Below are 15,135 nucleotides of genomic sequence, written 5' to 3'. Positions count from 1 at the left end.
TCAGGAAGTTTTGGTGGGGAGAGGAAGAGGGTCACAGAAAGGCACATTGGATATCTTGGGACAGATTGATAAAACCGAAAAGAGCAGGAGGTATCGGCTTCAGATATATGCACTTGTTTAACCAAGCACTTTTGGCCAAACAAGGCTGGCGGTTGATTCAAAAACCAGATAGTTTGTGTGCGCGAGTCCTTAAATCCAAATACTATCCTCATGGTGATCTCTTGGACACAGTGTTCGCAACAGATGCTTCCCCTGTTTGGAGAGCGATAGAGTTTGGGTTAGAGCTTTTGAAAAAAGGTCTAATATGGAGAGTGGGAGATGGAAAGAACATCCAAATCCAACGGAAACACTGGATTCCGAGACGGGAGGGCCTCAAGACGGCCGCCTTCATAAGGAGGTCTCGGATTCGTTGGGTCAACCAGCTAATGCAGCCCGACAAGAAGGAGTGGAACGAGGAACTAATAAGACAAATTTTCTATCCCTTTGATGCAGACGAGATTTGCAAGATCCGCATCCCAGAGTCGGCCGTGGGGGACCGGGTTGCGTGGCACCACGAGAAGAATGGAGAATTCTCGGTGAGAAGTGCTTACAAGTTGGCAGCATCGAGTCTTCCCCAATTAGCCCACAACCCTTCGAACTCATCTAGTGATCCGAATGACCGAAGCATATGGGATCTCATCTGGAAGTCAAAAGTGCCAGGGAAAGTGCGAATTTTTGGCTGGAGGGTGGCTACCAATACACTTGCTACAAAAGAGAACAAGTGGAAACGGACACTGGAGCTGGATAATACTTGCAGCATTTGTGGAAATTGTACGGAGAATGAGCATCATGCAGTGATTATGTGTACCAAAAGCAGGGCCTTAAGGGATGCCATGAGGGAGATATGGAACCTACCTGATGAAAGCAAATTTTGGTATACAGGAGAGAACTGGTTACAAGTACTGTTTGATACTGAATGCGAGGAGATGCGCACCAAAATTCTATTGCTTATCTGGCGATGCTGGCACCTAAGAGAAGACTGCGTCCGTAATAACGGAAGAGAATCAATTGGTGGCTCAACGCAGTTCTTGAAGCAGTACGAGGAGGACCTAAGAAAGGCTGCAGACTCAGCTGAATGGACGGATGGAAAAGTTGCAGAAACATTCCATGGCTCCTACGCCCGGGACGACGAACCCCCTGACCGTGCTGCTGAAAACACAGACGGACGATGGATTCCGCCGGAACGCGGGGTAGCCAAAGTGAATACTGACGCATCATTCTCAGCCGATACAGGGGAAAGCAGTGCAGGAGCTGTAGCACGGGATTTCCGAGGTTTTGTGTTTGTGTCTGTCTGTAAGAGACTGCTCCGGTGCCACAGTGTAGAAGAGGCTGAAAGCCGTGCTATTCTAGTCGGGTTGCAGACCTTGGCTGGCTTATTCAATGGCAAAGTGGCCCTAGAGACAGACAACCAAGGAATCGCTATGGAACTGTTGGCTGAGAGCCCTACACGCTCACCCAATTATGGCCTAATCATGGACATAAAGAAAGCCATGGCCTCGTTCTCAGCTTGCAGTGTCAAATGGGTGAGGAGGAACAGAAACTCATTGGCCCATGGACTGGCCGCGGAGACAAAATCCACAGGAGAGCATACGCTAATCTCTGACGTACCGAATAGCCTCCGCTCCCTTATGCTCTCTGAATTTCGGCCCTTTTCTGAGTAGGCGTCCTACTCTGTTCTCAAAAAAAAAAGAAAAAAAGAAAAAAAACCTACACATTGAGTATGTAGTTGCAGTCAAAGCTAGCTTCAGACAATTGATTCAGAGCTACGGAGGGAGTAATTCAGATATAAGAAAGTACCCCTTCGAAGACCTTTTGATTTGTATGTATCTAGACATATTTTAGTATGTATCTTCACTCATTTTTGTATGTATGTAGTTAATATATTTTAAAATAGCTAAAAGGTCTCATATTACGCATACTGCAGAAGCGACAAAGTCCATTCAATCCACGGGCTATAGCTACAAGCCACCCAACATATCCATCCGTTGGGTGGGTGAGCGAGCGGCGTGTAGAAATATGGTGGGGATGGAGGAGTGGGCTCGAGCGTCCGATCGGGGATGGACGGCTGGGAGATGGACGGCGCAGGGGGGTCGATCCGCGGTACGGAGAAACGAGCGATGTGATTGGCTCACGGCGCGGTGGGCCCGGATCGCTGGAGCTGACGCTGGCGTGGCGGAAGCTTCTCCGTCCGTTCGCTCCTCCTCGGCGCGGGCCGCGTGGGCCGGTCGGGCCTGATCCGCGTGCGTTCGGTTCGTGTGGGAAGGTAGCCGTGTGCGCCGCGCGCCGCTCCGTCGCGAAACCCTAGCCACCGTCCGTCCTGCGCCGTATGTATATACATACGGCGTATTGCCAGGTCATTTCGACCCCGAAACAATCCCCCCCTGCCGCGGCGCTCACCACCTACCTAGCTTCCACCCCGAGTAGTAACGGCCGGCGCTAGGGCAGTTTCGTGGAGGTCGATCGAGGAGGAAGGATGGCCGAGGTGCGTCGTGGATCCGCGGGGACGGCGGGCGAGGGGCTCGACCTCGAGCTGCACCTCGGCCTGCCGTCCGCGCGGATCTCGTTCGACCTCGACCTCAACGTCGACCTGTCGCTCTACGCCGGCCCGATCCCGGTGGAGAACCTCGCCCTCGTCGTCTACGACGGCCCGGTGGCGGCGGGTGGCGACGACGTGCCGGCGCCGGTGCCGCCCGCGGTGACCGTGGGCGCTGCGGTCGCGGACGTGGAGACGAGGGCCCTCGTCGTTTACGAAGGCCCCGCAGCCGGGGACGGCGTGCCGGTGCCGCCCGCGGTGACCGAGGGCGCTGCGGTCGCGGGCGTGGAGACGGGGGCGCTCGTCGTGTACGAGGGCCCGGCCGACGGGGACGGCGCGGTGACCCAGCTCGGGGTTTTGGCCACGCTGGACGACGAGCCGCAGGGCGAGGCCGGGCAGATCGTCCCGGCCGGCAGCGCCGACTCCACCGCGCTGGCCCAACCGGGTCTGTGCTATCTCCCCCTGCAGCAGCTGCCGCCCGACGACGGGATCACGTTGCTCCCCTGGGCAGGCAGCGGCGCACGCCAGTCGAGGCGGAGGGCCGACATGGTGCGGGCGTGGGTGCGCGACCAGCTCCAGCACAAACATGGACTGCCGAGGGACCTCCCGCTGTGCTACATCGGGGAGAAGGTCCTGTGCCAGTCCGACATGAACCCGCGGCACGCCCGCCTCCTCCTCCCGGCCCCCGCGCGCGCCCGCCTCTGCCGAGCCTTCCTCCACCCCTTCGAGATCGCCGCATGCGGCTTCAACACAAACGACCCCAACCCGATTAGGATCCCCGGGGCGAGGGCCACGCCGACGACATTCCCGGGCGTGCCCTTGTGCGTCTACGTCAGCAGCGGGCGCCGGGGTCGCGGCCAGTGCAAGTCTGACCGCCTGAAGCTCAACAAGTTCCATCGCAACGACGCCACCGTCATCAACGGTCAGGGGTACACGAGCTTCATGGTGGACTGCGGCCTGGAGGCCGGAGACGGCGTCGAGGTGTGGGCGTTCCGGTGGCCGCCTGGGGTCCGTCCGTGCCTTCTGATCGCCAAGAAGGACGGCGTCCGCGTCCGCGCCCGAAACCCGTAGTCCGAGTTCGATCCTCTCGCTGGGATCCTAGTATCTCATACTGCATGTGAACTGTGCCAGGCAGATGGCACTCTGTTGTTGTTGTTGTTTTTTCTTGTGCGATGAATTGTTGTTTTGTTATTATTATTGTTGTATCGTAGTGAGCTAGCCTAAGGGTCGCTTGGTCTTAGGTTAAGTTGTTGTATCTTAGTGATCAGCTAGCTCTCCTTAATTATGTTCTATAAGTACAATTCCGATTATGAATGCAATCTTTTGTATTAACTTCTAATTTGTTCTTCTTATGGGTACGAGTTATGGGGCAGTTGCAAGGTACGGTTTTTGTGTGGGGAATTTCAAAAACTTCGGTTGGCGCGCGATTACCCTAGGAATAACTTGGCGCACACGTATATAGATCATGAAATTTGTCGTATGCGAAACTATCTATATGGCGGATGTATTATCTTGTTAAGCGCTTACCGAATATGTGTTAGTTGAAAAATTATATTTGTAACTAGTATTTCCCATGACAAACTTGCACAATTTTCTCCCTCATAATTAAGAACAAAACTGATTTTTGTTAGCTAGATTCCAAAGATAAATATGTTGCACTACAGTTCCTAAGAAGTTTAGTTACTTTGGTCAATTCCAAAAATCAGATCTAAACAGATCTTCTTGCTCAGATTTGCAGAATATATAGTCCATAACTTCTAGTTACGATCTTGTGATAACTTTCACATTATTTGGAAATCTTGCCTCATTTATTTCTTAGGCGTGCCCTCCTTGAAATCATTACCATATTTCCAGGCAGGCAACATGCCCCAATCCTTAGATTGACTGGCAGCCGAGCTGGTGGGCAAGTCGAATATGTTCAGTAGGTTATTATATCAAAGTCTACGAAATTTCACTAAATTCTCTCAAATTCTAAGAGATTGTGTAGAATTATGTAGAAAAAGTCCATAAAAAATGTCTCAAGGACAACAAACTTGTAAAAAAGTGTCACAGGGAAAAGAAACAACAAGGTAAAAAAGTGTCACGGGAATAAAATTCTTGCTAAAAAAGTTTTAGTATTAAAATAACATAAATAAGGCATCATGTGTTCAATTCACAAGGATCGGACCCCCCCCCCCCCCCCCCCCCATAGGCTATTTTATAAGCAATTTGAAATACAGTGTACATCCTTTCCTTTTTCTTGTAGTTTAACTAAAGTCTGAAGAGAGATAGTTTCACCATCATGGAGCGACAACATTCATTTCTTTAAAATGATGCATCCATAAATCAAACTTTGAACAAATATTTCTAATGGTGACCAAACTAGGGTGACCGAAGTTTTGGAAAACTGCAACGTTTCTCGAGTCCTATATCGTCCAAAGTATAGAAAGGAGTACCTCATGCCAAATGGAGTCGCCGATGTTTGACGGTGTTGATCTACTCAATGATCTTAGAAGCGGGAGGGTGGCGTGATGTCCAACTGGAGCTGAATCCGCATTGCTTTCGGACTGTTGAGGAAGAGTTGATCGGTGTCTAGGGAGGTGTATGAACCATTTCTGGGAACAACATATGGCATTGGACATTTAATTCACCAGAACTAAAATCAGTATTAAAATAACATAAATTAGGCATCAGGTGTTCAATTCACAACGATCAGAAACTATTTTCCCTCATAGGCTATTTTGTACGTTTGAAATAAAGTCTACATCTCCCCCCCTATAGTTTAACAAATGTGTGAAGAGAGAGTCTCACCATAAGGGGGAGGCAACATGATTGTTCATTTCTTTAAACCGATGCATCCATAAATCAAAGTTTGATTTTTTTATGATGGCGACCGAACTAGGGTGGTCGGTGTCCACGAAAACTACAACATTTCTCCAGTCCTCAATCTTCCAAAGTATTGAAAGGAGTACCTCATGCCAAATGGAGTCGGCGATGTTTGATGGTGTTGATCTGCTCACGGGTCTTGGAAACAAGAGGGCGGCGTGATGTCCAACAATCCACATTACTTTGGGACTGTTGAGGAAGAGTTGATCGGTGTCTTGTGTGATGCATGAACCATTGCTGGAAACTACATATGGCATGGAGCATTCAATCCAGAAGAACGGGAAAGACATATTAAAATAACATAAATAAGGTGTTCAATTCACAATGATTGGAAACCATTCCCTCCATAGGCTATTTTGGACGCAATTTGAAATGAAGTCTATATCTTTTCCTTTTTCCATCTGTTTAACTAAGGTGTGAAGAGAGATAGTATCACCAGGGGGGCAACACTATAATTCATTTCTTTAAACTGATGCATCCATAAAACAAAGTTGAGCAAACATTTCTAATGGTGACCGAACTAGGGTGGTTGGAGTTCTGAAAAGCCGCAACATTTCTCGAGTCCTAAATCTTCCAAAGTGTAGAAATGAGTAACTCAAGCCAAATGGAGTCGCCAATGTTTGATGGTGTTGATCTGCTCACGGGTCTTGGAAGCGGGAGGGCAGCGTGATGTCCACCTGGAGCCGAAGCCGCGTTGCTTTCAGACTGTTGAGGAAGAGTTCATCGGTATCTTGGGAGGTGCATGAAGCATTTCTGGAAACCACACATGGCATTGGGCTTTCAACTCACAATAACCGGAAAGCATGAGTAATATAACATAAATAAGGAATGAGTTGTTCCATTCACAAAGTGAAGGAAATATGCCCTAGAGGCAATAATAAAGTTGTTATTTTATATTTCCTTATTCATGATAAAGGTTTATTATTCATGCTAGAATTCTATTGATTGGAAACTTAGATACATTTGTGGATACATAAACAATATACCATGTCCCTAGTGTGCCTCTACTAGACTAGCTCGTTGATCAAAGATGGTTAAGGTTTCCTAACCACAGACATGTGTTGTCATTTGATAACAGGATCACATCATTAGGAGAATGATGTGATGGACAAGACCCATCCGTTAGCTTAGTATATGACCGTTCAGTTTATTGCTATATCTTTCTTAATGTCAAATACATGTTCCTTCGACTATGAGATCATCCAACTCCCGGATACCGGAGGAATACCTTGTGTGCTATCAAACGTCACAACATAACTGGGTGATCATAAAGATGCTCTACAGGTATCTCCGAAGGTGTCTGTTGAGTTGGCATGGATCGAGATTAGGATTTGTCACTCCGAGTGTCGAAGAGGTATCTCTGGGCCCTCTCGGTAATACACATCATAAGAAGCTTGCAAGCAAAGTGACTAAGGAGTTAGTTATGAGATGATATATTATGGAACGAATAAAGATACTTGCCGATAACGAGATTGAACTAGGTATGAAGATACCGACGATCGAATCTCAGGCAAGTAATAGACCGATAGACAAAGGGAATTACGTATGTTGTCACAAGGTTTGACCGATAAAGATCTTCGTAGAATATGTAGGAACCAATATATATGGGCATCCAGGTTCCGCTATTGGTTATTGACTGGAGAGGTGTCTCGGTCATGTCTACATAGTTCTCGAACCCGCAGGGTCCGCATGCTTAACGTTCGCTGACAATATAGTGTTATATGAGCTATATGATTTGGTGACCAAATGTTGTTCGGAGTCCCGGATGAGATCACGAACATGACGAGGAGCTCCGGAATGGTCCGGAGGTAAAGATTGATATATATGACGATACTATTTGGACACCAGAAGAGTTTCAGAGTGCACCGGGTAGTCTCGGATCGCCGGAAGGGGTTCCGGACACCCCCGGGAGGTCTATGGGCCTAATGGGCCAAGGGAAGAGACACACCAGCCCACAAGGGGGCTGGCGGCCCCTCTCCCTGGCCGCCGACCCTAGGGGAAGGAAAGGAGGAGGGTTGGCCCCTCCCGCCTTTCCCTCCTCATGAGAGAAAGGAAAGGGGGGGGGGCACCACCCCCTGCCTTTCTCCCGCACTCAAACAAGGAAGGGGGGGGGGTGATGCGTCCTTTTTGCATCATGCTTTTATATCAATATTTATTGCATTATGGGCTGTTATTACACATTATGTCACAATACTTATGCCTATTCTCTCTTATTTTACAAGGTTTACATAAAGAGGGAGAATGCCGACAGCTGGGATTCTGGCTGGAAAAGGAGCAAATATTAGAGACCTATTCTGCACAGCTCCAAAAGTCCTGAAACTTCACGGAAGACGTTTTCAGAATGTATAAAAAATACTCAGCGCAAGAAGTTCACCAGGGGGGCCACACCCTTCCCACGAGGGTGGGGGGTGCGCCCTACCCCGCTAGGCGTGCCCCACTACCTCATGGGCCCCATAGTGGCCCTCAGGTGACCATCTTATGCTATATGGACTCTTTCGATGGAAAAAAAAATCATAAGCCATCTTCTCGGACGAAACTCCGCCACCACGAGGCGGAACCTTGACGGAACCAATCTAGGGTTCTGGCGGGGCTGTTCTGCCAGGGAAACTTCCCTCCCGGAGGGGGAAATCATCGCCATCGTCATCACCAATGCTCCCCTCACCGGGAGAGGGCAATCTCCATCAACATCTTCATCAGCACCATCTCATCTCAAAACCCTAGTTCATCTCTTGTATCCAATTCTTGTCTCCAAGTCCGGGATTGGTGCTAGTAGGTTGCTAGTAGTGTTAATTACTCCTTGTAGTTGATGCTAGTTGGTTTAATTGGTGGAAGATCATATGTTCAGATCCTATATGCATATTAATACCCCTCTGATTATGAACATGTTTATGCTTTGTGAGTAGTTACTTTTGTTCCTGAGGACATGGGAAAAGTCTTGCTATTAGTAGTCATGTGAATTTGGTATTTGTTCGATATTTTGATGAGATGTATGTTGTCTCTCCTCTAGTGGTGTTATGTGAACGTCGACTACATGACACTTCACCATTATTTGGGCCTAGAGGAAGGCATTGGGAAGTAATAAGTAGATGATGGGTTGCTAGAGTGACAGAAGCTTAAACCCTAGTTTATGCGTTGCTTCGTAAGGGGCTGATTTGGATCCATATGTTTCATGCTATGGTTAGGTTTACCTTAATACTTTTGTTGTATTTGCGGATGCTTGCAATAGAGGTTAATCATAAGTGGGATGCTTGTCCAAGTAAGGGCAGCACCCAAGCACCGGTCCACCCACATACCAAATTATCAAAGTACCGAACGCGAATCATATGAACGTGATGAAAACTAGCTTGACAATATTCCCATGTGTCCTCGGAAGAGCTTTACATCATATAAGAGTTTGTCCAGGCTTGCCCTTTGCTACAAAAAGGATTGGGCCACCTTGCTGCACCTTATTTACTTTCGTTACTTGTTGTTCCTTACAAATTATCTTATCACAAAACTATCTGTTACCACTTATTTCAGTACTTGCAGAGAATACCTTGCTGGAAACCGCTTATCATTTCCTTTTGCTCCTCGTTTGGTTCGACACTCTTACTTACCGAAAGGACTATGATAGATCCCCTATACTTGTGGGTCATCAAGAATCTTTTCTGGCACCGTTGCCGGGGAGTGAAGCGCCTTTGGTAGATGGAATTTGGTAAGGAAAAATTTATGTAGTGTGCTGAAATTTACTGTCGCTTGTTATTATGGAACGTAATCCTCTGAGGGGCTTGTTAGGGGTATCTTCACCCCGACCAGTAGAGCAAAGAGTTGCTCCTCAACCTACTGAACCTACTGAAAATGAAAATGCTTGCTTTGAATTCCTTTGGGTATGGTAGAAAAACTGCTAGCTAATCCTTTTTTACAAGATGGAACAAAACATCCTGATGAGCATCTAATATATGTGGATGAAGTTTGTGGATTGTTTAAGCTTGCAGGTGTACCCGGAGATGTTGTTAAGAAGAAGGTCTTCCCTTTATCTTTGAGGGGAGATGCATCGGCATGGTATAGGCTATGTGATGATATGGAGTCTTGGAACTACAAACGATTGAAATTGGAATTTCATCAAAAGTTTTATCCTATGCATCTTGTTCATCGTGATCGCAATTATATATATAATTTTTGGCCTCACGAAGGAGGAAGCATCGCTCAAGCTTGGGGGAGGCTTAAATCAATGTTATATTCATGGCCCAATCATGAGCTCTCAAGAGAAGTGATTCTTCAAAATTTTTATGCTCGGCTTTCTGGTAACAATCGCACCATGCTTGATACTTCTTGTGCTGGCTCTTTTATGATGAAGACTATTGAATTCAAATGGGATTTATTGGAAAGAATTAAACGCAACTCCGAAGATTGGAACCTCGACAATGGTAAGGAGTCAGGTATAACACCTAGTTTTGATTGTGTTAAATCTTTTATGGATACCGATATTTTTCATAAATTTAGCACTGAATATGGACTTGACTCTGAGATAGTAGCTTCTTTCTGTGAATCTTTTGCTGCTTATGTTGATCTCCCCAAGGAGAAGTGGTTTAAATATCATCCTCCCATAGAAGTAAAAGTAGCTGCACCTATTAAAGTTTAAGAAAAGACTATTACTTATAATGATCCTATTGTTCCTACTTCTTATGTTGAGAAACCACCTTTCCCTGTTAGGATAAAAGATCATGCTAAAGCTTCAACTGTGGTTCATAAAAGAAATATTAAAACATATACACCTCCTGAGCAAGTTAAAGTTGAACCTAATATTGCTATTGTTAAAGATCTCTTGTCTGATAATATAGATGGGCATGTTATTTATTTCTGTAATGAAACTGCTAGAATTGCTAAACCCCGTGATATAGATAAACCTAGACCTGTGATAGGCATTCCTGTTATTTCTGTTAAAATAGGAGATCATTGTTATCATGGCTTGTGTGATATGGGTGCTAGTGCTAGTGCAATACCTTATTATTTATACCAAGAAGTTATGCATGATATTGCACCTGCTGAGATGGAAGATATTGATGTCACAATTAAACTTGCTAATAGAGATACTATTTCACCAATGGGAATTGTTAGAGATGTTGAAGTTTTGTGTGGGAAAACTAAATATCCTGCTGATTTTCTTATTCTTGGTTCCCCACAAGATAGTTTTTGTCCCATTATATTTGGTAGACCCTTCTTAAATACTGTTAATGCTATCATAGATTGCAAAAGGGATGTTGTTACTGTCGGTTTAGATGATATGACTCATGAATTTAATTTTTCTAAATTTAGTAGACAACACCGTGAAGAAGAATTACCTAGTAAGGATGAAATTATTGGTCTTGCTTCTATTGCCGTACCTCCTAGTGATCCGTTAGAACAATATTTGCTAGACCATGAAAATGACATGTTTATGAATGAAAGAAGGGAATTAGATGAAGTATTCTTTAAACAGGAACCTATTCTGAAAAACAATTTACCTGTTGAAATCCTAGGGGATCCTCCTCCACCCAAGGGTGATCCTGTGTTTGAGCTTAAACCGTTACCTGATACTCTTAAATATGCTTATCTTGATGAGAAAAAGATATACCCTGTTATTATTAGTGCTAACCTTTCAGAACATGAAGAAGAGAGATTATTGAAAACTCTGAAGAAGCACCATGCTGCTATTGGGTATACTCTTGATGATCTTAAGGGCATTAGTCCCACTCTATGTCAACATAAAATTATTTGGAAGAAGACGCTAAACCAGTTCGTGATCATCAACGTCGGCTGAATCCTAAAATGAAAGAAGTGGTAAGAAAGGAGATACTAAAGCTCCTTGAGGCAGGTATAATTTATCCCGTTGCTGATAGTAAGTGGGTAAGTCCTGTCCATTGTGTCCCTACGAAGGGAGGTATTACTGTTGTTCCTAATGATAAAGATGAATTGATTCCTCAAAGAATTATCACTGGTTATAGGATGGTAATTGATTTTCGCAAATTAAATAAGGCTACTAAAAAGGATCATTACCCCTTACCTTTTATCGATCAAATGCTAGAAAGATTATCCAAACATACACATTTCTGCTTTCTAGATGGTTATTCTAGTTTCTCTCAAATACCTGTGTCAGCCAAAGATCAATCAAAGACTACTTTTACTTGCTCTTTTGGTACTTTTGCTTATAGACGTATGACTTTTGGTTTATGTAATGCACCTGCTACCTTTCAAAGATGCATGATGGCTATATTCTCTGACTTTTGTGAAAAGATTTGTGAGGTTTTCATGGACGATTTTTCTGTCTATGGATCTTCTTTTGATGACTGCTTGAGCAACCTTGATCGAGTTTTGCAGTGATGTGAAGAAACTAATCTTGTCTTGAATTGGGAAAAGTGCCACTTTATGGTTAATGAAGGCATTGTCCTGGGGCATAAAGTTTCTACAAGAGGTATTGAAGTTGATAAAGCCAAGGTTGATGCTATTGAAAAGATGCCATGTCCCAAGGACATCAAAGGTATAAGAAGTTTCCTTGGTCATGCCGGTTTTTATAGGAGGTTCATTAAGGACTTCTCAAAAATCTCTTGGCCTCTGACTAATTTATTACAAAAAGATATACCATTTGTCTTTGATGATGATTGTGTAGAAGCATTTGAAATACTTAAGAAAGCATTGATCTCTGCACCTATTGTTCAGCCACCTGATTGGAATTTACCCTTTGAAATTATGTGTGATGCTAGTGATTATGCTGTAGGTGCTGTTCTAGGACAAAGAGTTGATAAGAAACTAAATGTTATTCAATATGCTAGTAAAACTCTAGACAATGTTCAAAGAAATTATGCCACTACTGAAAAAGAATTCTTAGCAGTTGTATTTGCCTGTGATAAGTTTATACCTTATATTGTTGATTCTAAAGTAACTATTCACACTGATCATGCTGCTATCAAATATCTTATGGAAAAGAAATATGCTAAACCTATACTTATTAGATGGGTCCTCTTGCTACAAGAATTTGATTTACATATTGTTGATAGAAAAGGAGCTGAGAACCCCGTTGCAGACAACTTGTCTAGGCTAGAAAATGTGGTTGATGACCCACTACCTATTGATGATAGCTTTCCTGATGAGCAATTAAATGTCATAAATACTTCTCATACTGCTCCATGGTATGCTGACTATGCTAATTACATTGTTGCTAAGTTTATACCACCTAGTTTCACATACCAGCAAAAGAAAAAGTTCTTCTATGATTTGAGGCATTACTTTTGGGATGACCCACATCTTTATAAAGAAGGAGTAGATGGTGTTATTAGACGTTGTGTACCTGAGCATGAACATGAACAGATCCTACGCAAGTGTCACTCCGAAGCTTATGGAGGACACCATGCTGGAGATAGAACTGCACATAAGGTACTGCAATCTGGTTTTTATTGGCCTACTCTCTTCAAGGATGCCCGTAAGTTTGTCTTATCTTGTGATGAATGTCAAAGAATTGGTAATATTAGTAGACGTCAAGAAATTCCTATGAATTATCCACTTGTTATTGAACCATTTGATGTTTGGGGCTTTGACTATATGGGACCCTTTCCTTCCTCTAATGGGTATACACATATTTTAGTTGATGTTGATTACGTTACCAAGTGGGTAGAAGCTATTCCAACCAGTAGTGCTGATCATAACACTTCTATTAAAATGCTTAAAGAAGTTATTTTTCCAAGGTTTGGAGTCCTTAGATATTTAATGACTGATGGTGGCTCACATTTTATTCATGGTGCTTTCCGTAAAATGCTTGCTAAATATGATGTTAATCATAGAATTGCATCTCCTTATCACCCTCAGTTTAGTGGTCAAGTAGAATTGAGTAATAGAGAACTCAAATTAATTTTGCAAAAGACTGTTAATAGGTCCAGAAAGAATTGGTCCAAGAAACTTGATGATGCATTATGGGCCTATAGAACTGCATATAAAAATCCTATGGGTATGTCTCCGTACAAAATGGTCTATGGAAAAGCATGTCACTTACCTCTCGAACTAGAACACAAGGCTTATTGGGCTATTAAAGAACTTAATTATGATTTTAAACTTGCCGGTGAGAAGAGGTTATTTGATATTAGCTCACTTGATGAATGGAGAACCCAAGCCTACGAAAATGCCAAGTTGTTTAAAGAAAAAGTTAAAAGGTGGCATGATAAAAGGATACAAAAGCGTGAGTTTAAGGCAGGTGATTATGTATTACTATACAACTCTCGTTTAAGATTTTTTGCAGGAAAACTTCTCTCTAAATGGGAAGGCCCTTACGTTATCGAGGAGGTCTATCGTTCCGGTGCCATAAAAATCAACAACTTCGAAGGCACAAATCCGAAGGTGGTGAACGGTCAAAGAATCAAACACTATATCTCAGGTAATCCCATAAATGTTGAAACCAATGTTATTGAAACCGTAACCCCGGAGGAATACATAAAGGACACTTTCCGGAACGTTTCAGACCCCGAAAAGGAATAGGTATGTGGTACGGTAAGTAAACCGACTCCAAAATAGTTTTAAGGCAATATTACTCCGTTTTGGAATATTTAGAAAAATAGAAAAATAAGCAGCAGTCCGGAAAGGACACGAGGGCTCCACGAGGGTGGAGGGCGTGCCCTACCCCCCTGGGCGCCCCCTACCTCGTGGGCACCTCGTGTGCTCTCCGGACTCTGTTTTCTTACAGGACACATATTTTGGTTGGTAAAAATTCATTATATAACCTCCTGGGAGTTTTGACTCCCATATCACACAAATATTTCTTGTCTTTGTTTTGAGCTGTCCTGCTACAGACAGAGCAACATGTTGTCCCAGGATTCGGAAGGAGAAAGCTACGTGGCTGATTACCTTGCAGATCCTAAGGTTTATGGGGATGTGGAGCATTGCGGTTGGACTACGGAAGAAGAAGAGGACTATGAACCCAAGTGAAAGGAGGAGATGAGCTCAGATGAAGATGAAGTCCCACTACCTCAACCTGGGGACATGTAACGCCCACGATGCGGCTATATCTCCCACGTGTTGAAGCACGACTTAGAGGCATAACCGCATTGTAAGCAATGTCGCGAGTGGGGTAATCTTCACACAACCCATGTAATGAATAAGGAAAGAGATACATAGTTGGCTTACAAACGCCATGTCACACAATAGCATAAATAAAACATTACATGCATCCAGATACAATCAAGGTCCGACTACGGAACCAAAATAAAGACAGCCCCAAATGCAACAATGTCCCCGATCGCCCCAACTGGGCTCCACTACTGATCGTCTGGAAAGGAAACATAGTATCGTCCTGAGTCCTCATCGAACTCCCACTTGAGCTCAGTCGAATCTCCTGGAGCGGTATCATCGGTCCCTGCATCTGGTTTTTGAAGTAATCCGTGAGTCACGAGGACTCAGCAATCTCACACCCTCGCGATCAAGACTATTTAAGCTTATAGGTAGGTAAAGGTATGAGGTGGAGCTGCAGCAAGCACTAGCATATATGGTGGCTAACATACGCAAATGAGAGCGAGAAGAGAAGGCAAGGCACAGTCGAGAAACTATGATCAAGAAGTGATCCTAGAACAACCTACGTTCAAGCATAACTCAAGACCGTGTTCTCTTCTCGGACTCCGCCGAAAAGATACCATCACGGCCACACACGCTGTTGATCCATTTTAATTAAGTTAAGTTTCAGGTTATCTACAACCGGACAT

The 15,135-nt window shown here is 44.3% G+C and overlaps 1 protein-coding gene across 1 annotated transcript; it reads left to right on the top strand.

Annotated features, from left to right (window-relative positions):
- Window positions 1-2,371: 2,371 nt before the first annotated feature.
- On the top strand, window positions 2,372-3,907 carry LOC147973175 (uncharacterized). The gene has a single exon (XM_087524598.1). The coding sequence runs from the start codon at window positions 2,513-2,515 to the stop codon at window positions 3,641-3,643; it is 1,131 nt and encodes a 376-aa protein (XP_087380724.1). The 5' UTR covers window positions 2,372-2,512; the 3' UTR covers window positions 3,644-3,907.
- The last annotated feature ends 11,228 nt before the right edge of the window (window positions 3,908-15,135 follow it).

This window comes from Triticum urartu, chromosome 5A, assembly GCF_056163025.1.
Source record: "Triticum urartu cultivar PI428250 chromosome 5A, HENAU_Tu73, whole genome shotgun sequence".
NCBI classification, from domain to species: domain Eukaryota; kingdom Viridiplantae; phylum Streptophyta; class Magnoliopsida; order Poales; family Poaceae; genus Triticum; species Triticum urartu.
Note: the sequence above shows the minus strand (reverse complement) of the source record. Positions and strands in the feature narration are given on the sequence as shown.